The sequence below is a fragment of the Accipiter gentilis genome, chromosome 6 (assembly GCF_929443795.1).
Source record: "Accipiter gentilis chromosome 6, bAccGen1.1, whole genome shotgun sequence".
NCBI classification, from domain to species: domain Eukaryota; kingdom Metazoa; phylum Chordata; class Aves; order Accipitriformes; family Accipitridae; genus Astur; species Astur gentilis.
Window position 1 is genome coordinate 38,194,747 of NC_064885.1, and position 25,666 is coordinate 38,220,412.

The following is a 25,666-nucleotide window of genomic DNA, read 5'->3' on the forward strand; positions in this document are numbered from 1 at the left end:
TTATTGCCCTCTGAGCTAGTCACTATCTGCATGCTGTGCAGAGTAGCCATGGGTACATGGCAATGCAGAGGTATTATAGGCATGACTTTGAACCGTTCTTGAGGATGAAAAAGCCAAAAGTGAACTTTGCAGGCAGAATACAGAGCTCGGCTGGTCCAGCCGCTCGCGTTTTCATCTCGCTGCCTCGCTCTATGTGATTTAAATCTGAAGCGTATGGATACACCCAAAACCACGTTCACGTGCTCGTGTTAATCCCCATTAGGAAATGGCTGCCAAACTATAGAAAATAAACAGAATACCCAACATCCCACACGAAATCAGGCTGACCTAATTCTGTGCCTATATTTACACATGAAATTCAGTAAAACTTGAACAAGTAGACCTCTGCCTTTTTAAAAATGTACCTTGGAAAGCTAGATTGGTACCGTTGTTTTGCTACTGATCCTCTAAGGGCCCTGAATGACAAGATAATTAAAGTCCATAGAAATATGAAATCCTAAAATCACTTTCCTATAAATCAGTGCAGACTGGTAAGTATTCCTGCAGGGAGGAACGGGCGCGGATCCATTCACGGGCCCCCGAGCTCTTGGCAGGAGGACACACTTGCTGTTTTCTGGTCTGATACCTCCAGATCTGTGGCATTAACCACGGATAACACGGCTTTGCCCGTGGCAAAGCTGGAACTCCTCCTCACCGGGGGGGAACGTTATTACTGCCCCAGGTGGTCGTGATACTATTACACACATTTGAAGCTTTTTAATTTTTCAGGGCTAAAACCAGGCCACTCCAGACTGCTTCCATTCCAGTAAATGCAGGATAATGGGTCGACTAATACAGTAATCTAAAACATAAAGAGATCCCCAGTGATGCCCTTGACATCCAGGCAGAGTATTCAGTGTAAGAGCACTCAGGGTGCAAGTACTGCAGCCTATCCCAGTATCTGCTCAAAACAATTATAGCATTTCTATGGTATTTCTGCACACCCCATACCAATAAAGAGGATGGAAATAAACTGGCATAAGACCGTACCAGAGGACCTCTTGTCTAAAGCCATTAAAGAGAAGGACAAGGATACTTAACTAATTGGCACTCTCAGCCTTCCATTCGGGGTTGGTGGGAGCAGTCGTCAGCTAAACAAATGACTCACGGAGGCACACTATGTCTTGGATAATTTTACATAGGTGGAGGATAGACTGGAGAACAAAAGTGAGGACTTGTCGATAAAACACCAAGCTAGTCCCACAACGATGCCTCCTGTGAATCACTGCAGCGTATAAGGTGATCTGGGAGATTCATACAACCCTGTTAAAAAATATACATCTTTTCTTCTCATGCTTTTCTGACCATCTCTATTAACTTTGTGTTAGCATTGTCACTATTAACCTTGTTTACGCTTTTGCCAAGATACCTTAATGAAGCCTGGCAGTTCCCCCAGTCTCCAGAAAGGATGGCCCACGTCAAGACGACAAAACCTTTGTTAGCAACAGACGCGGCCAAAGCAGTGCCGAACACGATCTTACCCAAACCCCAACCCAGGAGGGAGTGCAGCTCAACCTCCCTTGCACTGGTCGATAAGTGGACCGAGCAAGGCTGTTTCCAGGCTGGTAGCTCCTCCCGGCAGTTCCAGCACCAGTTCATTGGGGTCCACCGAGTGTGAAATCCACCTCTCCGCGTCAGATCGGCGCAATGCATCATCTGAGTCATTCTTAAGGGATGACAAGGTTCATAAGCTTCGTGTTGCCCTCTGCGCAGGAGTGAATTTTACTCTTAATGCAAATGGTGTTTAAACGCAATATTTTAAGACTAATATTCCGTATAGGCACAGTGTCTGATTCATGCTCAACCCAAGGGGTAATACAAATGCTTAGTATTGTTTAACCAGCTCCCAAGGACTGAATAAAAGCCTCGGATAAAAGATGTGACCTTCAGAGAGCATGGAATCACTTTTTCTTTTCATCTAAAAGATAATTTATCTAATACTTTTCTCCTCATTGAAGACATAGGCTCGCTGCACTGAAAACTGTTTACAAATGTTCTTTCTCCATTAAATTGATTTTCTGAGTATAGTAGGCAGTGTTTTCTGGAACTAATTTAAATTCCCCTCTAATTAATATTCAAGACTAAAATATGTTATCTTTGCATGACTGTGCAATTATTAAAGGGAAAATATCATCTGTGAAAGTAATTATTTTTCTTTCTTTTTTTTTTAACTAGCCATTAACCAACATGAAATGTATCATTTCTTTGCCTTTTTTAGGCTATGATTGAAGAAGCCATTGCTAGAGAAGTATCTTTTTCAGTTATGTACACACCATGTGTGACAGAAGTCAAGGCTGACAAAATAAACAAGATAAAGGACTTGTTTGCTAAAAAGCACCCTGATTATGTGGAGCACATATATACAGGTAACAGCAGATTTCACATGCTCTTAAGCGCTGTATACTGTTTGCGTGTGTGTGTGTCTGACTCAAAAAGAGTTTGAGAGAGTCTGGAGCTCGAGCTCCAGTCGTTTCTACACTGCTGCGGGGGAAATTAATTTCTGAGGTTTGCTCCACGATTATACATTATTTAGGTAATCAAATCAGTACTTAGGCGAAGTACAGACTTTACACCGCAAATCTCCATAAAGATGATTTTTACCCATGAAGCCCCATGTTTCCATTGCTGAATTTCATTACTGCAACTAGTCTTTTGTTCAAAGGTAGATTTGCCATGTATTGTGGTGACAGCGAGACCCAAGTTCATTCCCATCTCTGTGGATATCCATCAGTCACCGATGGTCATCCCTGCAGCAGAGCCTTCGCTTTTCCAAAAATATCCTCCCTTCTAAGAGCACTAATGGACTGATCACCACCTTTGAGAGCATCTCAGCTGCGGGGATGGGACTAGATAGCCAGGTTTCCTCTAGCCTGTTGAAGACAAGTAGGTTCCAGAGTGAACAAGGGCTTTGCAGAGCCCGTTGTCATCTCCTGGCAGAGTGAACTCAAATAGCATCTCCTGGAGTAAACAGATGTTTAAATTCTGATGACCACAACCTTATTTCAAGAGGAATGGTCATGACATTGTGGCAAAAAGGGAGGCAGGGGGACAAAAGGCATTTCTTGCTATCATTAACCCGGTGACTTGCAACATAGTCGACCCCGATAACGCTTGGCTTCGAGCTGATGATTGAGAAACATAAAGGGAAAAATACATTTCTCAAGTCAAATTCTGGAAAGCCTTTATCTTCGTCACACAAACTAGATGTGCAGCTCAGCGCTCCCTGCTGCTTCCAGCAAGGTGGTCTGAAAGGCTGAGGTGCTGCCCACTCCCTGCAAGATTTACACCCAGGTCAGAGATGATGCCTTAGTCCTTCCACCACCACTGAGCTCCAGCACTCTGCAGATAAATAAGGCTTCCAAAAGTATTACACATTGCTTCTTTGGGGAGGAAAAGAAAATCTATTTAAAAAGCACGAATAGGAATTAGGAGACCGAATGTTTACCACAAAACTGTGCAAATATTTAACACAAGTAAACTTGGTTTTTTCGGTTTTGTTTTGCTTTAGGAAACCAGTGTAAAACTAGATCATGTTTTGCAAGTTGCAGACTACCCATGTATTAGGTTTCTGGCAGTAGCTTTGGGGTTGTTTCAAGAGGGAGAATGAGGACTTGCCTATCACTGAGGTTCTAAAATCCCTGTCTACCGTTATACTTGCTGATGTGAGTTTGTGGAGAATTTCCTGGGACAAAAGTATTGGCATTTAAAGGAGCATAAAATAAAACTCCCTGAATCTGATTTTAAAAAAGATAAATTCATATTTCACATAACTGCCTCAATTTACAGCAAGGATGAGACTTTCAGGAGCACATAAGCAGCAAGTGTGCAAGTGTTGCACCGAAACTCAGTTTGTGTTCGTAAATCACTGAATGACTCTGAAAGTGTCACCAGTCATTTTCTTACTCCTCCCAATAAGGAAAAGGAAGAAGGAGGGGGGGGGGGGAAGAAAAAAGAAGAGGTAAAAGATCCCAGTCCTACAGTACTTTAGCCACTTATAAAACAGATTGAATAGAGTCAGTTCTGCCTTCAAATACGTTTGTCTACAAAAAAAAAATCTATCGGTTAAAAGAATTGCCTCAATTTTATACAAGTTTCTCTGAGGGCAGGTTCTGGGATCACAGAAGATTCTAGGAATTAAATGGGATCGATAGCCAAGAACAAACAATATGGGTATCGGGGGTTTGAGAGTGCGGTGGTGTGAGAGGTGTCACGTCTCCCGACCTCCCTCCTTTCTGTCCTGGAAACCCTCTCAGACAGGGCAGATGCAGCTCCTTTTCCTAGCCTTGATGCTGAGATAACTCACAACAGCGTTAGGTGAAGTCAGCCAAAGCAGCAGGGGTTTCTCAACTTATCTATTCAGATCTGGCCTAAAATCACACTGCCCACCAAAAAAAAACCATCACAAGCAACAAGTTTAGCTCATTGTCGGTGTGATACCACTGAGCATTCAACCTGCAGGTCTGTATCTCACATTTCACATCATAGGTGAAATTAAAAATATGAGCTAAGCCCCATTTTAACAGTGGGTGTGAAATACCAGACGTCTCATGAACATGTTATTTTAAATAACCTTCCTATTCTGTAACAATCATCTGTCCAATTTTAGCCCAAGTTCTGCTAGAGTGTAAGGACTGAATTAATTTCAAAGTTTTCCTTATTGCCAAGGAAAAGGAGCAGATACACGTTTAAATCCAAGCGTGCAATGCAGTTTGTTGCAAAATTGAGAATCCGTTCAGAAGCAGAATATGCTGCAAGGGAAATATCGGGTCCACTCGCTTTGATTTATATAGGGGTAAGTCCGGAGAGCTCGGAGTGGGGTTCTCCATCTGTCACAGTGATCGCACAGCCTGGCATCTTAAAAGCAGAGCTCACCGAAAACAGAGCACGCCTTTGCGAAAAGTGACACTGACATTCAATCTAGGTTTATTTCTTGCAGGGGAAGGGGAGGGAGGAAAGGACTGGTCTGGCTCCCTAAGCAAAGGTGGTTTTATACAATTGCTCCGAGCATCTGTCCTGGCCGAGGTCAGGGCAGACCGACCCGGCTGACACACTGGGAGTTTGGCAGCGGCAGGCACAAACTCTGGAAAAGCCGGCTGGGTGGATCAGCAAGAACAGGCAGGAAGCCTGGGATTACGGTGGTGGTGCTGGTGAAAGCACAAATGTGCAGGAAATCAAACCTCGCAAATTCAGGGAACAACAAAACAGCTCCTTTTGCAGTTAAAAGATCGGGACGTTATGTTACTGAAGTGCTGAGTTATTAATGCTTTGGAGGAGCAGCATCAAAATGTACATAAATGAAAAGAACGTGCTTCATCTTACGCATCAGCAAAATTTAAGCTGTTGATGCAAAAGTTTGCAACGTCTGGAATTTCAACACCCACTTATAGCTGGATGGGTTGGTTTGGCCACCTTTGTTTTGGCAAGCTTTCTGGACTACTTGTCACTCCTTCTTAGACTTTGCGGGTTTTTCCTCCAAAAAAAAGTAACTTATCTTGCAACCGAGAAGAAATGTGACAGTGGAAATTATTTTCATTTCCCTATTCCAGATCCTCATGGATTTCACTTCTTGCCACAGACGGCTGAGTGGCCGTCCCTGCCTCCCCAGCGGTACTTACTGACTCTGGGTTTCAGCAACAAACGTATTGGAAAAATCTTGGAAAGGTGGTCAAGTAAAAAACTGCCAATCTTTTCAGGTACGCCAACTTGTTAAATAGCTGGGATGGTTCAGGGGTGACCTCCATGATCCTTGCTAAAGGAGGGGGGTTGGGGAGTTTCTCAGGACCCCTTTCTCTGTACCGGCAGCCCTGAGAGCCCAGACAGCTCTCCTCATCCTCCTCTCACCTCCTCCTCCGGTTTACCTGTCATCTTGCCAGATCCTCTGTGGAAAACGTATATGAATAAACACATGATACGGGGGTTTTTATTTCATTTTCTAGACCAGAAAGCACCTTTCAGTCCTCTCACGAAAGAAGAAACAAAAAGATATTGGGATAACACTGGGAAAAAGATCGTGCCGGTAATGGATTTTATAAGAAGCACCAAATTAACTGTGAGTATAAAATCCACTTTCTGGTGTGTAGCGTGTATGGCGGCAGAAGTCTGCGCGTCTGTGAATGACGTGCGCTTTTTGGTGGGTAATTCATTCTGCACATGCTCTCCCTGTGTCCAGAAATGCTCAGTGAATTGCATTAGGGACACAGTTCAGATGGGGTTTAGGTACTTTTAAAAAGTAGCCCTAATTATTTAACAGCGTACCCAGTTTATTTAAAAGCACTTTGCGTGCAATTTTCTCAAATCTTTATGGCCTATTATATTATGTCCCTACTTCACATAACCACCAAAACTACTTGCTATATTTAATACCCATAGTATACTACACATATCACCAGGATCTCCATCAAGAGTTAATAATTGGTACTTGAAGCATTTCTAGTGATTTAGATCCTGATCCCTATGTAGTGAAGTATGTGAAATAACCTTCAAATCTGTTACAACCATATTGAAGGTATATTAGTTAATTCTACTCCATACTTTCTGCAGTAATGTACACAGCTTTTTAGCACCATGGCTTTTGATTAGCACAAAAGGTCAAAAATCAAATTTGCATGTAGACTAGACTGTTTTAATGCAATTCTTAAATTATTCTCCTGAAAATAAGTGGAAGAAGCCTCTCCTCCCCAGACTGTAAATGCTAATGTTAACGCTTTTTCCCTAGCAATAACAGTTTTTCAGTTTTCTGTATGTTGAAGGAATCGGAGCCATTTCCTCGTCAGGGGTGTCTTAGCAAATCACAGGATTTATATTCTTAGGTTTTGATACCAGAGAGAAGGTTGACAAAAACTGCTACTTAGCAACCCCTAGCAAGGAAAAAACATTAGCTAGATATTTGGGGAAGCTATATCTCCTTTATTCTCAGAGAGCAGCTGCTGAAACAACAGTAAGTGCTTGAACTCACATGCTTAGAGGGAGGTAAAGGTGCTTAGTGCTTCGCCAGAATGGGTGCTCATAAAGCTTCTGCATCGGTGGGAGGCAGGTGGAGCAGGCTGAGGGCAGACATCCCCGAGGAAACACACAGCCGCTTCTTTCCAGTTCTCTCCTGAAGCCATGTGCTATTGGCTTTGGATGACCAAAAGCCCGAGTTATTGATGTGCAGACTAATAGAAGTGGCATCTTTGGGAGAGCGAAGTATCTGTTACTGCTGGGTGCATTGCACCTCGAACATTTGAGAAGCTAGAAGTATAAACAGACAGTGGCTTGGGTACTGGATACAGAATAAAACCCCGGGTCTTTCTAAAAGCCCCAGTAACACTCCAGGTTTTAAAAAATTTCTTTGACCCCACAATTCTCTCTTTGGGTCTAACATAGAGCTTTTAGAGGTAGGAGTCTTCTACTGCAGTTTTCCAGTCTCTAAAGAGTATCAGGAAGAGAAAAGTTTTGAAATCAGCTATCTTTTGGACTCTCCGTAACTACCCTATTCTGTAAATGAATTTGGAGGAACAGGACCATGTGCTCCACGCAGGGATATGCGGTATCTGATATCCAGGGTATAGGGAAAAGAAAACAAACTCCTCATGTAAGAGACGAGAGCAGAGTGGTGCGTTAGGATTGCTCAAGCCAGTCCCCACTTGCTGTATGAATTTACACTGCTCCTACACAGTAATATTTTCTACCAGCTCTAGACCTCACCTCGTGCATTTAAATATTCTTGCTGAAACAGAGGAGGGGTCCCAAAAATACAGGGTGAAATCCCAGCACCACTGAAGTCACCAGCAAACTTTCCTTTTTTTTTCGGGGAGGTCGTCATAGCATCCCCGTGGTTCGGGCAAGGTCTACCCCAGTGCCACCTCCAGCAGCAACATGAATGGGCTAACAGGTCTGAACCGTGGTCCTAGAGATTTCTAACCAGCCACCGGGGGGTCAGTATGGGAGCTTTAATGGAGAGGAGGAAAGCCCTGAGGCAGAAGAAATTATCGCTGAGTTAGAACAAACAGCTGCCCGTTCCACATCCATTATCGGTGGAAACACGTTCACTTTCCCTTCAGTTTTCATAGCGTCGCATGATCCAGGCAAGACAAAACCTCTGACCCAAAGCGCAAATGACAAAGCCTATTATACCTGATAATACAGATAGGCACAGAGCCAGAACTGCTCTGCTACCGGTGATTAAAATCTCTTTATGGGCCTGCCAGAGATTTGGCCACTTTTGCTTCCTTGAAAGTATTCCAAAATTTTCTTCAAGCTAGAAATATGATTCCATTGTATTTGTGTCACACACAAACTAAATGAAAAACTTTTGCAAGACAAACTTCTGATACAGAGATACAAAGACTCTAGCTTTACAACCTCCTTTAAGAAGATAAAAGGATATGTCTGGTTTTTAACAGAACAAACATTCCTTTCTGCCCTCTTCTCCATTTGCAGATGAAAACATACAATCCAAAATGCTTGTCCTAATCAGAATTTTTTTTTTTTTTTTTTTTTTTTTTTGACAAAAACATCTCAGTGCTGAAGCGGAGCTTGGTAAGCTATGGCAACACTTAGTCAATTCTGCCACCTCAGCTTTACAGCTATACAACCTAGAGCTAATTATATGACCTATACACACACCACTGTTGGTAAGACATGAAGTTAAAGGTTAAAAAAGCGGAGCATTTTCTATCGGCCCCCCCCCTTCTTCAGAAAGAACAGCCAGTCCCATTTAAATCAAGGGGACATTTGCGTATTGTAAAGCAAAAAGCATTTGAGAAAGAATGTCGCAGTCTGGTCCCCGCACGGCATCATCTGCTGCTGGTAGGGAAACGCCATAAACCTCATCTACCCAGAAATACATACTGTGACACAAAGTTTATTTTATTTGCCTTAAAAAATACGTATCGGTCAGACCTTTAGCTACTCGTATTCCGGTCAAGATTACCGGCGCTGACAAGTGGTTATTCTGTCGAGTGGTTTCACTGGGGTAATTTCTGCTGTTTTGTACACTCCAAGTTTGCCTTTCTCCAGCCAGAGTCCCATGTCATGGGCACATGATGATACTTAACAGGAGAAACAGTGGCCAGAGGGTCTTATTAGACTGCTCATCTTATAAAGGTGAACAAAACCTACCATATGATTCACAGCATGATGCTTACATTTACAGATCTCGCTGTTTTGTTGTCTATTTTTTAAGTAGAGGGAAAGCGTTTACTACATACGGGTTTTAGCATACACATTTTTCCGGAGGATACCAAGGGCATTAAAGAAACATTATGGTGGATTTTTTTCCACTTGTTGTTGCAATACACTACAGAGCTGCTTGCAAGGCACAACTTCATTCAGATTTTGAGCTGAAAAATAGTGGTAAAGACTCTATGGTAGAAAAGAAGAACTACTGGGGAGCATTCTAGACTTTTGCAAAGTGGTGCTCTTAAAGCTGACAGTGAAACATGCCACAGTATTGGATATGACAGATCCTGCTTTAAATCCAGGCTGACCAGCCACTTCACTTTTCTTTTTTCTTTAGCACTCAGCGATTAAACTTTATTTATAAATAGAAGTGGCATAAGGGATGACTCCTTCCTGGAGTATATAGAAAAGCAAAAAGTGGGGGTATCATCCCAAAATTCTCAATACAGAAAGGACACATGATTCACTCCTCTCACATGCTCTCCAGCTGCTTTTTGCGATGAAAGCCTGTCCTATCTTTGCTCTGGTTGACAGTTCTGGGTATTTAGCAGTAGCAAGTAAGCTCCACCCAGAACAGGCTTATCTGCTTTTTGTAGGTGCTTTTTCATCCCAAGGTCAGAGGAATGAGGATGTGACAGGGCTGATCCTTGGGCATCAAGACCTCATTTCTCTCCTAGAAGGAAGGTTTTCAAAGATGCCTCTGGGGGTAAACCGCTTTTTGGGGTTGGGTTTGTTGGGGTTTTTTTTTTTAGTTCAAAGGGAATTTGTGCAGCAAAAAGTTTTCTGGGGAAAGCTCTCTTTTGGGAGGACCCCCACCTCAGGTGAGATTGCCCATTGTAAATAAAGGCATCAAGAAAAAGTCCATCAATTGCTCATTTTATACTTTTTTCTTTAAATTCTCCTTGGAATACCAGACAATAGGGGTGAGGCCCATCCAGAAAGTAACAGCATCATAATTTAATCATTTATTGTCTTATATATGTTACTGCGTTTCTAACCGGGATGCAACGGTGACTCCTTATACTGCATTTGTTGGTTTCCTTTGCTACCCGATTCCTCAAATGTGTATCTCTTCTCTTTGTTAAAGGAGCCAACTCTTTTCCACTGAAGTCTCCATTTAAGTTAGCTCTTTACTTAACCTTCACCGTGCCTACCTGAGCTGGTTTCATCTTCATCTGATTGCTTGGCCACTTTATTATGTTTTTTACTGCAGCTTAGTAGCCCCTTGAATTCTGCTATAGTTCATGTAATTCTCATCATGTGGTTCAGCTCCCCGTGGAATTTTTTCTCCTGCCAGCAGCAGTTATTTACTTTCTCTTTCAGCATTTTTCATTGTCACTGAAACGCCACCTCTGACAATGTTCAACCTCCTCTAATCCCTTCAAAAAAACCCCCACTGTCGGTTATTTATTTATTTACTTCCAACCTCCTATAAACTTAAATAGCATTGCTATGTCCACAGAGTGCATGTAGGCACAAACGCCCCATTTGTTTCCCATCGCTACGTGGCATGCTCTCTTATTTTTCTGGAGAGTCAAGCAGAGAAAAAATTGTTTTCTTTTTGCCTTTACTTTCTTAACCATTGGAGAAGCCCCCAACAGACACAGCATGATGAGGGAGGATTTTTTACCTGCTTTCTTAGCTGATGACTCAATATACTCATTTCTCAGTGCTTACACAAAAAAGGTTTTGGGCGGATTTCAAGAATAGCAGGGAAAAACCTTTTGCTACATCTAAAGTGTTGTGAGACTATTTCATGTTGACAAGAGCTCTCTTTCTCTCTCATTAACTGATTGCTTCTCCTTATTTTAATGCACACAGCTCTACCTGGGGACACAGCTCTCTGGCTTTCAAACACCCACGATCAGGTGGAGACGAGGCTCCATTTTGTTCCTTGCTTTAGTGCCATGCTGACTAGCCTGTGTCACATATTATAGATCACAGAAATCTTTCTTTTTCCTGCTGATGTCTCCCGCCCATACTAGGTCAGGTCCTCAGAAAAGGACTCATCAAATGATAAAAACAGTTTTTTAAGAAAGAAAGTTGTCCTGCTCTCCCTTCTTAGGGGTGGGTCAACAGGAGTTCGTGAGAAGGTACGCCTGGAAGGGTTCTCCTGGCTCCTCCGGTCAAATCACCTGCTATTATACACCTTTGTCTCACCTAATATCTGATTCATAAACTGAGTAAATTCCATCTTAGAACTAGGTAGGTTTTCCGCCTTATCTGCTCTTGGTGAAACACACTGCAGACCTTCAACCTGAATTATAAGAAGCTAGATTGCCATCCCAGTCTTATTTGTACCTATTTATACACAATGGTCCTTCTGTTATCATTGTCTTTTATCTATCCTTCCCTTTTCAGTTGTTTGCTCCCTTTGGAATTTAGCCCTGCATTATGTTTATTGAGAAGAATAATAAGCTCTTGGCATTTTCATTAATAGACTAATCAAACCACACTTCTCTCAAAAGAGGTATCTCCTACCATGCTGGCTTCTCTGCTCCACGATGCTTGGGTTTAAATTAACCTCTCCAAACACAGCTGAGTGAAGCTATCTGCAATACTCCAGAGAACTGCTGACCAGAGCTCCTTTTCCCTGCGCAGTGCCTGATTCTCTCCTTCAGCTGATGGAAATACCAGTTCGTTGGCTCAGCTCTTTCTTTTTTCAGTTGTTTTCATATCTGGAGCTCCCAGGTTATAGCTGCGTTCCTGCCATTGGTCTCCAGTGCAAGGTCTTTCACTTCATCCTATTTTACAATTATATTAGGTTTTATATTGAAAGGGGTGAAATTAACTGTACCAGGATTAGTTGCATTTTTCTGGAGTTAAAAGAAAACTAAGCTTTTTTTCCATTATTATTCTTGTAAGATGTATAGAAAGCAAGAACAGCATTGTTATTAAATTCTTAGACTTGGTACAAGAATTATGTTGATAGTCATTTTGATAACACTTGGTGCTTGCCTAGTGCAAATTTCTGCAAAACCAAGATCAAAACAAGTGATCGAGATTCTTTGCCAAGAGAAGTTCATTTTAAAAACAGGGCACCATTTATTGAAAAATAAATGTCATTCAAAACTTCCCTTTCACCCCGTTCAAAATACGATTGGACCTAGAATCACCTACCTGGAAGCGTATGTAAACGGCAGCATCAGTGTGCTGCCACATGTAACTGCTAGAGCAAAGGTCTGCTAAAAATACTGGAAGTGGTTTTGAAAATTGATGCCAATTCTAGGAATTTCAGGCACTTAAATACATTCAAAACCCTGATTAGATGAATGGAAATTTCACTCGGAAGGGCTGAGCATTCAGATATGCAATGGCTACATCTCGTCAGGAATCTAGGCCAAATTGCTTTTGAAAATCTCAGTAGGGTGCTTATTTGCATTTTTGGCACCAGAATACTTTTGAAAATATGGTGGTAAGGCTGGCATCCATCAAGTACTTCAGCAGGTGCTGAGATTTTATGCAAGCACTTGGCTGAGTTTCTGTATTCACACGCTTAAAATTTACCACGTGCCTAGCTGCCTGGAGGATCAGAGACCACCTCTGCAGGTTTTAGTCCCTCAAGGTTATATATTTGAAAACTGTGGATTTGCCTAGTCTGCAAACAAGCCATAAGCTGACACACTGCAAGGTTTCCTCAACCACTTCACTGAAAATTTAAAAGCAATCCATAAAAGTCAGGTAATATTTAACAGAGGGGATTATGGAAAAGCCACTTCCAAATGAGAAAATTGCATTCATGTTTGTTATCTGCTGTCTCCCCTTCACATATATTACGACTGCATATTTATTTTTCTAGTACTACTAGAGAGATTGTGGCAGAAAAGTCTCTTTTTTTCCCCTCTACAAAGATTGTCAGCAGCATTATCTTAAAGGTGCTGAATGCCATAGTGCTTATAGTATTACCAGCACAAATATATATGATGATAAGCCTCAAGGCACAGGACTCAAAGGATAAGTGCGTTTCCTGCAACTCTCCTCTAACCTACTTGCTTTTGCTGAGAAAACAGGACAATCTCTGCCCGTGTTCACGTGGGATAGAGAAGTTGCATTACGCCAGCTTCCTCGGCCGTTTGCAGAGAGTCGAGGAACAGTCCCAAGTGATTAATCAAGCGATGGCTGAGCTAGCAACCGTTCCCTACCTGCAGGACATCAGTCAGCAGGATGCCGAACTGGTAAGTATTTATTTCTAATACTTGTTTTGGCCTTTAGAGGCAGGGAGCCAGGGAGGGAAGGGCTGGGGCAGAGCACCGTGCCGCAATTTGCTCTGGAAGTCATTTTTCGTGTGCGCGGACCTGAAGTAGTTTTAAAATCCTACTGCAGTGCCTTGTCAGAGGAGGTGCTAATCACCTGCGAGGATGACTTTTATAGAACCAGCATGACTCATCTGTAGGCTTATTTTTAAAACCTCTTCTTTTCCCCCAAACCTCCCCAAATCGGTCTGGGAAAATGATTGCAATTATTCAGATCGTGCTACTTTAAGATATCTAACACCAGAAGCCACCTGCAGCAAAACAGGCCGAATCTAGTTAAAGCAGAGGAGAGGGGGGGAAAAGAGAAAAAAGATTTTCTTTCCTGGCTCCAGCTACCACTTGCTCCCTGCCTCTGAATAAACCCGTCTACCTGCTGTGCTCTTGTTTTCCCTTTGTAAAATGAGGGCAGTGATGTTAGCAGGGCTGTTGCAAGACTAGAGTCATTAATAGCTTGATAGGATATCAATAAGCTGCAATCAGAAAGCGCCGTATGGTTATTCTGCCACGAGGCTGTCAGGTTTTCTGATGGGGGAGGGAGCTCACGTACATGCAAATTTCAGGTATTTCACTCTAGGAAAAAAAAGAAAAAAAAAAAAAAAAGAGAAAGAAAAAAAAGTCCCTCTCCAGTTCCTGCATTTAAATGCAGTCCAATTTTGATGATCCAACTTGGGTTCACTAAAAACTCCTGGTTTTCCCAAAGCCAGTCCCGTTGACATTTGTCTGCAGTCCTGCAAAGCTCCTAAGCTCTGTAGAATTAAAGCTTCACAGCAGCTTGCTTTAGGGAAGACGAGCAGCGGCCTGCAACTGCAGGAGGTGGTTGCCAGACTTTGAAGTCTGGGCTCGAGATAAGGGAAACGACACTGCAAAGAAACTGTGTTATTAAAAGACATTCTCCTTTTGATGCAAGTTCGCTAGTATTAAACTTCAGCAGGACCACATCTCAAGGCTGACTAAAGGGTCTTGAGTTATGGGTACGCGTTCCAGTGATAGGTTTTTCTCTTGGGTACAATATTTTCAGTCCATCGCACATTAGGCACAGGCTATTACGCTGTTGCCTGTATCTTGTCATGTAGTAATCATAAGCCTGACCTCCCTGGAAAGCTTTTTGGGGGAGGCTCTAGGCCACCCAAGGCAAAGGTCTTCAGTCTCTTAGGGGTAGGACTGGGCAGAACAAGGGTCTGTGCTGGGAGATTTAAGTGACAGATTGTAAATCTGTCAACGAAACACATATGCTTTGTTTACTGAGCCCAAGATGAAAATGCTTTTTAAAAAAAGCATAAAGGCAGAAAATCTCTATCAGCTACCCTGTCCAGAGCATTAAAATGTATTAATTCAGCATTCATTTCTTTTTCTTTGTCCTGTCATCCTGCTGTAAAATATATCTTTAGTCTGTGTGCGCAAGTGGAGGCTCAGATGCTTTGTAGCTAGAATATTTTAGTAAACTTCAGGCACCACGGTGTTAAGGCACAGGACTGCAAGCAAGAACTTGCAGAGTGACTTCACCGGGGACCGATTAATTGGATTTACCTTTCCCGGTGGCACCAGCCCGCATGGCACAGGCTCCTTTTATGCCAGTAGGGACCATTTCCCTACCCCATCACAACTGCATCGAGCACAGACCATCGCTGCCCGTCGTTGGGTCTGCACGCCCAAACCATCCAGGGAGCGAGCGAAAGATCCTCGCTTGCTCAGCCTACCTGTCACCCTCCTCACTTCACCGGGGTCCAGGCGGGATGACTGGGCTGTACTGGTGGGATTGAGCGGCTCTCAATGGATGCTACAGAGGCAGCCCCACCATGTCCATGGGGTCAGAACCGCTGCACTCCACGTGCTTCTCGCTCTTCAGCAACATTTCCAAGAGATATCTAAATTCTCCCGTGAAGAAAACTGAGCTGGCCAAACTCTAATCTCACATGTACTAATAAAAATTTAAAGTAATTCCTCTGAGGTCATTCCGCCTTTACATTGGTAAAACTGAGATAAGACTTTATGACCGAGCAAGGCAGTTAAATTGTGTGAGTTAGAAAATGCTAAAGATGCCAAATGTTTATTATCACATACAGTAGAAGTTGTATAAAGTTTAAAACACACTGAATTTATAATAGGGCAATTTGCACTGATACAGCAAGGATCCCAAAGGCATTTCAGTTATAAACTCTTCTGTGTAAATGTCTTCCTGTAACTAAATAGATGGAGTCCTAATCTATGGCACAGAGAACTTCAACTGAGGCCTTTTTAGATCAGTATTTATTCAGAGACCCTGGGAAAACAAAGATTTCCATTAGCTTGAAGAGTTGAGTATAAGTGGGGAAAAACCCTGAAGAAAATGTTTCCAAGGTTTATGATTTCAATGTCACCATATTTGTATGTCATAAATCAAGATGAAAGCTTGTTAAAAAGGCAGAAATCTCTTTCAATTTAAAATCAGATGAGGACAAGATATTTTTAAAAATGCAGCATTTTTCCTTGGAGGGGATTTTCCAAAAAAGATCAGCTTTGGGAGAATTACTGTGGTTTGCCAACTGCCCACTCTTGCAGCATGCACATTTTGTCTGCCAATAGAGCTGGTGAAAAACTTTGGGTGATAAAAATTAAAACCAGAGCCCATATGCTGGGCACTTTTCACTGGTCTGTATCAATATCAATGACATTTTAATTGGAAAGGTTTCTTGTTTTAACTTCTTGCCCAAAGCGGGGAAATCTCCAGCCTGGTTGGGCTGTTGGAGCGGCCCCGTAGGGGTGACAGACTGATGTCCTGGTCCCTGCCCCGCTGGGTGCTCTTCCACCGGTTCTTCAGACAGAATCACTCCAAGAAAAGCGATGGAGAAATCCTTCCCTTCCCCTGACCGGTTCCTCCCCTGCCTGGTTTGACACAGGATCTGTGCTTTGCCCATTCTGCCCTTAATACCCTTAATCTCTGGGCTGTGTCTATTCTGGATTCATAGAAGGAGATTATGTGTCATAGAAATATTGTGATGGAAAATTTCTGACAGGTTCTTGACTCCTTTTGCATTAAAGTCAGAGGCAGAAATTTGCAGTTTTGTTTTTCATGAATACTGATGCATGACAAAACAAAACAAAAAAATAAAAAAAAAAAGCTTTTTATCAAATGTTTGGCCCAATAAGATTCAACTTAACGGCTGCACAAGCACAGAGAAAGCAGGCTGGAACCGACCACAGCAAATTTATTTAGAGATTCAAAAGAAGATTCCTGCATCATTTATCCATTGCTGGGACACAGACAAAAAGTTTTAACTTCAAAAACCTGAATGCAACGGTAAACTTGAGAAAATACAGATCTGCTCCTTGAATCTCAAGGCGGCATTTTTACATCTTGCGCAGATGAGCCTAAACACCGATGTTTTAAATCTCATCATCTTATGTACTTAGATTAAACTGCTGCCCATCTAGGTAGAGAAAGAAGAGACAATACGAACGCTTACTCTTACGCTGTCCAATTACTCGTAACGAGTAACAAATTTGGGAAGAGGCATCAAAACCTATTGTTTGCCTTCACTTTCACCAACTAAACATCCTGGAATAGACCTAATAGAGCACAGCAACATCACAGATATTAAATACAAGTTTCTCCCAGTTTGTTCCTAAATGCCAATGCCAACGGCTGCTCACGGAAGAACAGCCTGGGTCCGACCCTCCTCTCTCCGTTACTGAAATAAGAGCAACTGAAACATTTTCAAGTGTTTGGGAAGGGCGCACAGCGAGGCAGTGCTGTGACTAACCTGGAAGGGTCTGGACCAAGGCAATAGTACAACTAACCTGAATTTTAGCCTTCCCTCTAACAGTAAGGACTGATTAGCAAGTATTTTCCTACAGCTTCTTTTTATAGTTTACACTAGAAATTGTCAGCCTTGTTTTTATGCTCTGTTATGCTGAATGATGGGGAGAAGGGAGGGTTTGCCAAAGAAAAAGGATAGTAAAAGCAGGGAAAATGAGCTAGATACTTCCAGCTACAGTAAAAGCATCTCAGCTTTAGTGTTGTCCTCTTGTGAGGTTTTACATGCTGCTTTAAATTATGATACATTAGCCTTGGGAGAAACTACTAAAAAGCATTCATGTACAACACAGAATGTCCCAGACAGCTAAAGAATGAAATACGGAGCCTTTATTCTTTACAACCCAAGTCTTCCTTTACTAAGTATAAACATTTACTGCATTAAAACGTATAGGCTTAAATACAAATTTTCCAGCGGATTTTTTCCCATTGTTAAGTATTTTATATCCACAATAATACAGTGTAATGGCTGAAGCAAAAATGAGGTGGCAGTGCTCATTGTGTGAAAGATGAGTAATAAAATCATCAGCGTACAAATGATTTTTTAATTAGGTTTTAATCTGTGTATTTAGAGAAGTTATTTCTGTGTGAATTCCACACTGATAATTTTTATCTTGGTGCCACAGCTGCAGTCGCTAATGGCAGATGCCATGGACACCCTTGAAGGAAGAAGTGATAAAGGACGTGTGTGGAATAAAATTCAGAAGGTAAAAACCTGCAGCAAAGGGCAGGAGAGTATACTGTTCCTTGGGGAGTAAATGTCCACCTGAGTCATATCTGTTCAAAAGGTAGAAAAGAAAGTAGGTGCCATTTGAAACCTGACTGCGTGCCTTGAACTCTGTTAGTGCTTAGGCACTAACCACAAATATGTATTTATTATTTGCTTTAGCCCCTATGGTTGATCTTTGTCCATGTTAATAATCTCATGTGGTTATCTAATACAAAAAAAAAAAAAAAAAAAAAAAAAAAAAAAAAAAAAACAACCCCCACAACCCAAAACAAAACCAAAAAAAAAAACCCACAAAAAACCCCAAATAGCTTATTTTTGGCTGATAGTTATACTTCTTTTGCATCTTTGTCATACGAGATGTTGTGCTAATTGGGCGTGGAGGGGATCTATTAGGGAATAAAATTCAGCCCAACAAATTAGGTCCCTTAGTGGAGCTCAGATAAGGCTTTGGTGATGTGAGAGGTAAAAGACATGTAAATGCCTTTCTGGAGTCTCTGCACAGCAACCGGTCAATTTAATTCTTAAAGGATTTGTGAACTGCAGAGTGTCTTGTGTTGGTTCTCTGTACAGATGAATCTGACCCAATGTAATGACTAATCGGTCAGACTGGGATGTAAGAGGAGTATCTTACATTTCTACAAAGTCTTTCCAACCAGAGCAAATCACAGCTCTGGGCATTCAACACCGTCGACATTCAGCCCCTTATGAGCAAAAGGATAGCAACGCAGCACCAGGAAGGGAAAACGGTACTAATGGTTCGAAGGATCGGTCTTATCCTGCGTCTTACGGCTCCGTCAGATCCCAGACGGACGCACGCTCGCTCTGGGTTGTGGCTGCGGTGGGAGGCAGAGGAACAGAGGGGTTGAAATTCTGCACTGGTGGGACTTGAAATCCGCCCTCGTCGGGATTTAGGGTTTACAGAAAGAGCTCAGGGAAGATACTGAAAACCCAAACCCTGGCTGCACCGAGTCAGTGTAACCAGGATAAGCAAGTAAGACGGAGATGTCTGACAGAAATCACAGGGGTGGCGGGTCAAGGTACTTTCAGAGTCCGTAATTCCAAGTGATTTGAATTAAAATTTCAGAAGGCATCTCCTCCGAGAGAAAACCCGAGTAGGTGTATTGCCGCGGGTAGCTGTCAGATCAGTGCTCTTAATAAAGTTTTCCAAGTACAGAACGTTTTCAGAAAGGAACCAAACCCTAGATGCCCAAAATTATAGACAGGCTGGGTTTCATCTCTTTCAAACGCTCGTGAGGCAAAACAAAGGATAAATATTCATACCGCTTTTACATTGCGCCAGGGTAGTCTCTAAAACTCTCACACCTGCCTACAGATCATATGAGAATCTTTTGCCACACAAACACTACGTATGATATGAATTATATATATTTATACAACTGCATATGTATTTCCAGCCATACGTAATAAACATTGATTGCTAGATGAATGCAAAGAGTCAATGACATATTTACAAATAGCCTAGTCCCTGTACTTCTCAAGCACTTATGCTTCCCATTTTCAGACAATAGGCTTCGATATCAAAAACACAGTTTTCCAAAGTTTTTCCCAAAGTCAGGATTTTAATCCACAACTAGGTGTTTGAATAGCCAGCCCGATTGTCACAACTCTGAACAACCACAGTTCAGAGGCTGTCGAGAAAGGATCGTGGCTGTAAGTTAGACCAAGTACACAGGTTTAATAAATATTTATTAAAGGCTCATTAAAAGTTTGTTGGTGGTACCAAAAAGATTCCCACATATTTCAACAGGCAGTGGCTAATATTTCATTGTAAACCAAAGTATTTTCTTTCGGTGCATTCATATATATGCATGTACACCCTTTATATTTCTCTGGATACTTTTACTTTTGGTATAATCTTAATGGAAACCAAGCTAAGGTTTAAAATTGGACTGGTGTCCCACATTATGCCACACGAACCTGTGCATAATTCAATATTTGGGAATAAAATTTACTGAATCCATGAAAATCTGCTCTCTGCAATTTTAAAATTTTTGTGCTTCAAAATTTGTTTGCATTCTGAACACAGTTTTGCATTTCATTTTTGACAACTCAGATAACTGATTTGAGGCATCTTGTTCCAAGCAGAACCCACCGTTTGTTTCATAATACAAAAAATATTTTTCTATGTTATATCAGAACAAAGAAATGAAAAGCATCATCAAATATTTTTCTACTTTTCTTTTTTGCAAGGTTTCATTTCAGCATATTCAGCACGTTCTTAGGAAATAATTCTCTTTAAATAGAGGAGACGGGAAAACAGTCAGGGAGCTTGGGGGTTTTTTTGTTGGTTTGGGTTGTGTTTTTTTAAATCAGCTCTAATTAAGAATGTTACGCTAGATTAAAGAACTCTAACACATTACTAGGAAGGAGGATTAAATCTGATGATTAAAAATTGATGTGGTGTGGATTACCGCACGTCACTTGTGCTAGAACCGTTTCAGAAAACTCAGTATTTCTCAGTTCGCTCATCGCATGATGCTGATTGTAGGAGCCTACAAAGAACCTTCACACCGTTCTAGTTACAAGGCAGTTATTTGTATTTTTGCTATTGAATTCATTTACATATATTGGAAAGCGAAAAAGAACATAAAAGAGTTTATACAATCAGCTATAAACGCAAAACTCTGGAAAGCTGAACAGCTACGCTACCACCAATGAAGTTTGGCTCTTGCAATAGAAACAGCTGTTGCACCTAATGAAAGCACTCAAATTTTTTCTCTAATGCAGCAGAATTATAGCAGTGCCTATTTTCCAAATGGTTAAAGGGTCTGTCAGAATTGCCATTACAAACCACTGTTTTCAGAGTTTTATATTCTAGAGTCAGCCATAAAAAATTCATTCAGGCTGAAATCTGACACAGAAGGGCACAAAGCCCGACACCCAAACACTTCTCCTTTTGTCACAGTGGAGGGCTTATCAAATTAGTTTGAAATTAATCTAGGCGATTTTGAATTTACAGGACTGACAAAGTAGTAATATATGTTTAGCTTCAAGTGGTTTGGGTGCTGCGCTGCTCATCCAATTCACTGACAAATTTATGTTTTTAAGCCGTCTAATTTATCAAATGGGCTAATTATTTTTGGAAGCTTTAAATACGAAGAAGTGAAAAATGACCTCGTAATTAGCTGGAGAAAAGAGAACATTACTGCACAGAAGATGCCTTTCTCGGTATTACCGGGCTATGGACCTTCCAGCCACAAGGGGATCCTAGATTAAGTTGGGAGATAAGAACCATCCTCATAGAGAGGCTTTACCCATGTACTAGATATCCCTGGAGAATGCCTTGGAGGCAGGAAAAACGGGCTGGGTCAGTCTCCCAAAATCCCTATTCTCCAGGATTTTACCGACACTTTTCCTTGCAGTCCCCTGGCTGAAATGTGAGCTTTGTATTAGCGATTTGGGGAAACAGACACCTGGGTCTAAGACCTTTCAAGCAAGTAATGGAGGGACTGAGTCCCAGTCTACTTCAGGACCATGGGCATTCCTAAAAAACTGTTTTACCACCTTCCTTTTCTTTTTTTAGTTACTGGCTCTGTCCAAATTCTGTTATAGGTTGAGTTGCAAAGGTACTTAAATATCACACCGTCAGCATTACATGAGAATGGATTTCTCTGAAGCCACCCTTATGAATGGAAAAAAGCCCACCTAAAGTAGTGTGTAGGAAATGTTACGGGAAAGAGCATCAAACCCTCTCTTTGAAAGAGGCTTAAGTCTTCACCAGTGACCAGAGGTAGAAATGTATTTTTGCTTACTGGACTTTAAAGTGCAAATTCTCCACTTAATTCAAATTACATTTGAATTTATTGTTTTAACAAGACTGATTTAGCCCAGTTGTTTAAGCAATGACCTCTGATGCACGAGGGTCAGCAGCGATGAACAGGAAACTTCCAAGAGAGATTGAGGAGAACTAATCTGGTAATTCAGCTCGGCCCCACCACTGGGCCTTTAGCAGATGGGGACAGCCAGGTCTGGCCGTTATCGACTATGCGCTTTGCCGACAGAGTCCCACGCAACGGAGGTGACGGCTGACGTGAACACGAATGCTGGGACTCGTGGTAGAGCTTGGCCCTGAGTAACTCAAGGAAAAAGGTCTCTGCGTGGCCGTTGCAGGACTTCACAGCAGCCACAGACAGGCAGAGGGGTTTAGGGTATCTCAGATACATATAACGGCAGGAAGGTTCCCCATTTCCTCTCTAGGGCCTTTGCTTCCCGGCAGTCTCGTAAGAGAAAAAAAAATAAAGAAATAAAAAGAGATTACTCTCCTATCGCATAAGAGTAACTTCATTAATAAAGCCCCACAATATTGTTACAGTGAGAGGCATTTCATTAAATAAATAGATACTTTAGAGCCTATCAACCAGAAACTTTTGACATCCAAAGAGAGGAAGAGCCATATAAGTGCAAGTGCCAGTATGGCTCTTCTTCCCCTACGAAGTTAATAATGTAGTTCTACTTTTCTCCTCCGTTTAGCCCCTGGGCTTTCATAGCAGTTTCATAGGATCCTCTTAACATCATCTGAACAGCCAAAGGAGAGACAGGAGTTGGCAAATAAACACTTTCCTACACTTCCACATGTGAGACACTTCATAAAACCTTCACATCTGAGTTTACCTCAAGGGCATCACATACTTTGCAATTTAGATAAGTTATTATGCCCATCATTTGCTGAGCTCAGTGGAATGCCTGTTTCATAAATCTGAAAGCAGAGCAAACATGGATGAGTGAATAAAAGAACAGATGTAACTTACATAAGGATAAGCATATAACAAAAGCTGCACTAATATATGTGAATATGAAATGAAGTAAAATTAGCCTGACATATTATATAATCTTTTAGCCAGGCACACAGATTTTCAGTAGTTGACCTCTGCCTACTCCATCTCTGCCTTCTGCAACAGCAGGGGAACACTATCTGATGAACTGTGCTCTTCCACTGACATTATCTCTTAATTGAAAATCAAGCCATGGAAAAGGGCCATAGACTTGCTAGGCTTTCGGTCAGCCAGAGGAGCAAGGAGGGAGATTCATAGTATGCTGATGGAAAGGGGACGTGTTGCTGAATAGCGCGGTGCTGGCTACTACAACAGTTATTTGATGTATATGACTTTGTAACGTCTTGTAAAGTCATCCAAGCCCATGCCACAGCCGCTGGGAACCGCGCTTCTTCTCAGAGCACGCAGGCTTCAAAAGTCGTTGCGGTTTGGTGCGCTCTCAAACTTGGCTATTCCTGAATTAATAGAAGGAAATTCGTTCCTGGTTGGTCGCGTCTTGGGGCTGCGATGCAGCCGCGTGTTTCATGAACGCACGGGCCCGTTGTGAAAAGGGAAAGCAAAGGATGGGAATGTGGAGGAAAAGCACATTTTCTGGAACAGGAGTGGAAGTCTAATGTGTAACGCCTTATGTGTAATGAAGTCAGAAAAGGGCAAACGCAAACGCAAAATAATGTCAGTGGCACTGATTCAGGTAGACTGAGGGTGAAGGAAACGAAGAGCAGAGCAACCAGGTGGAAATGCAAAACTTTGTGTTAGAGTTGACCAAAGATTGGCTTCGCGTTAAGATTAGACAACACGTATTAATATGTTCTGGAAAGGATTAACTCTGAATCGGCGACAGCCTCAAGAGGGACAAGAAGTAACTGTGGCAGAGGTTTCTAACCCGGCACCGAGCGACGTTTTCAGACCAGGCAGAGGAAGTTAGGAGAGCGTGTGAGCAGAAAAATGAGATCTGCCCCATTGAATCTGAGGCAATATAAAAGAAACATAGGCAAGCAAAAAGTCCCATTAATAAATTCAGCCCCGCTGTAGGGACAATAAAAGCGTGACTGCATTCGCAGAGCTCTTTGTGTAAGAGAGAGGTGACAGTGGGATTTTGGCAGTTATCAATACTCCTGGTCCCTAAAATCAACTCCTGCCCTTGCGAGTCTCTGGTTCTTTGTGTCTTGCATACAAAAGAAAAAAATGCCCCAGCAAGATGCCTACCTGGCCCTCAGCCTCACTGGAAGAAGCAATTGCATCCTGCCTATTACTCACGCTCCAGACACCAGCATCTAATATAAAGCTGAGCTCCGTAGTGACCACGCACTAAACAGCTATACCTCCTGATCAGAGCTAGACCAGCATTGCAATATAAAAAACAGAGGCTATGACTCCTAAGAAACAGCGAGCTTTCGGGCATACAAGGTTTTACTCAAGCCTGAAGCAGATGCAGGAAGTTTTAAGTTTGCTGTTGCCTTCTACGTACAGAAGGAAAGTTTCTGTACACAAAAGCATGGTTTTTCACAGCTAAATCAGTTGGTCTAATTACAGGTATCATCTATACCCGTAATGCTTAGGCCATCAGCTACAACAAAACACTGCTAATGCTATTGGGAAGGAGTGTTTTGTGATGAAAAAGGCTTTGATCTATTCCACCAAGCTATAGGGTGCAATAAGTCACTGGAATAATTTTAAATAGCAGCAAATCTAGCAATCGAGCAGTAAGTGTCCTAAACATTGGAATAACATAGCTGGTTGTAGCTGCCTGACACTTAAATCGCAGGCAATTCCGGGCATTAAGAATCCCCACGTAAGGATTTAGATCAACATTTTCCCAGCCCTTGCTAATCATGCTGGCAGTTATAAATGAGCAGTCTGCTTACCTGCTGCCCTCTACCAGAGAGGGTCTCCAGCCCTATAAACACTTGCTACCAGGTATTGTTACTGCTGTGAAAAATAGCAAGAGTCAACAAGACAGCTCATAGCAAACACTGCTCTGGACAGTGATTTCAGGAGAGCTTATAAAGTAGAAAAGGACTGTCTGAGTTGTAAGGTAGTTAATAAGTGTAATTCATTACCAGCATCAATGTTATTTTTATTCAGTTCATCATCAACAAACACTCTTTGCTCCGTCTGCTTTTAGCATTGGAGCTTCGCTAGCGTGCTAAGAACCTGCTGGCAAACACCGTTTTTCAGCGTTTCACTGAACTCATTCCTTCACGATGGAAATGTGCAACGGAGCTGTCTGTCAGACTTCTTTCTTTAAAGAAAGGCAATGCATACAAACGAGGCATGTGAAAATACAGAAATGGAGCATGAGGGACAACATATTTATCTCTGGCATCAGCGTCTGAAGCTATGAACATTTCTAGAAGCAGGTCCAAGGCAAGAGTCGCGCAGTCAGTCGGGTTACATTGCCAAACAAATGTAGGGAAGTGACTTTGGCCTGCCCGTGGCAGTTCAGATCATTTGCTACTGTGCAAACCCACTCGCTTCCAAAAGCAACCATCGAAGCTCAAATGCACTTCACTTAACACACAAACAGTAAAATCATGATTTTTTTTTTCTCCAGATACTGAGCAATCTTTGTTCTAACTGACCTTAATGGAATGTACAGACTGAAGTTTCATTCTTATTAAAATACCGGTAGCTTTTTTCAAGCATACGCTCAGCTTTTCCTCCACGCTGTATACAGCCATCCCTACTTACTCGTAGGCCCTTCAAGTACTGTTTCTTTGGTCATATTCACGCCAAAGTCTGCTTTAGCCAGGAGCTCTGGGAGACAAAGGAAAAAGTTGAGACGTACTTCGTGTTTAAAGGCCGCTCATTTGCCTTCTTTTACTACTAGCTCCCAAGTAATAAAAATAGATTGTGTGTGCCAGAAGATCCTTTTTGCCATTACATGTTATTTATA

At 42.0% G+C, this 25,666-nt stretch overlaps 1 protein-coding gene across 1 annotated transcript in view; it reads left to right on the top strand.

The window, feature by feature from the left end:
- Positions 1–25,666, top strand: part of SPATA16 (spermatogenesis associated 16) — a 97,924-nt gene that overhangs the window by 66,301 nt on the left and 5,957 nt on the right. The window contains 5 exon segments of the mRNA XM_049802566.1: positions 2,258–2,405; positions 5,586–5,732; positions 5,976–6,088; positions 13,212–13,376; positions 17,874–17,954. Coding sequence (XP_049658523.1) covers positions 2,258–2,405; positions 5,586–5,732; positions 5,976–6,088; positions 13,212–13,376; positions 17,874–17,954 — 654 coding nt within the window.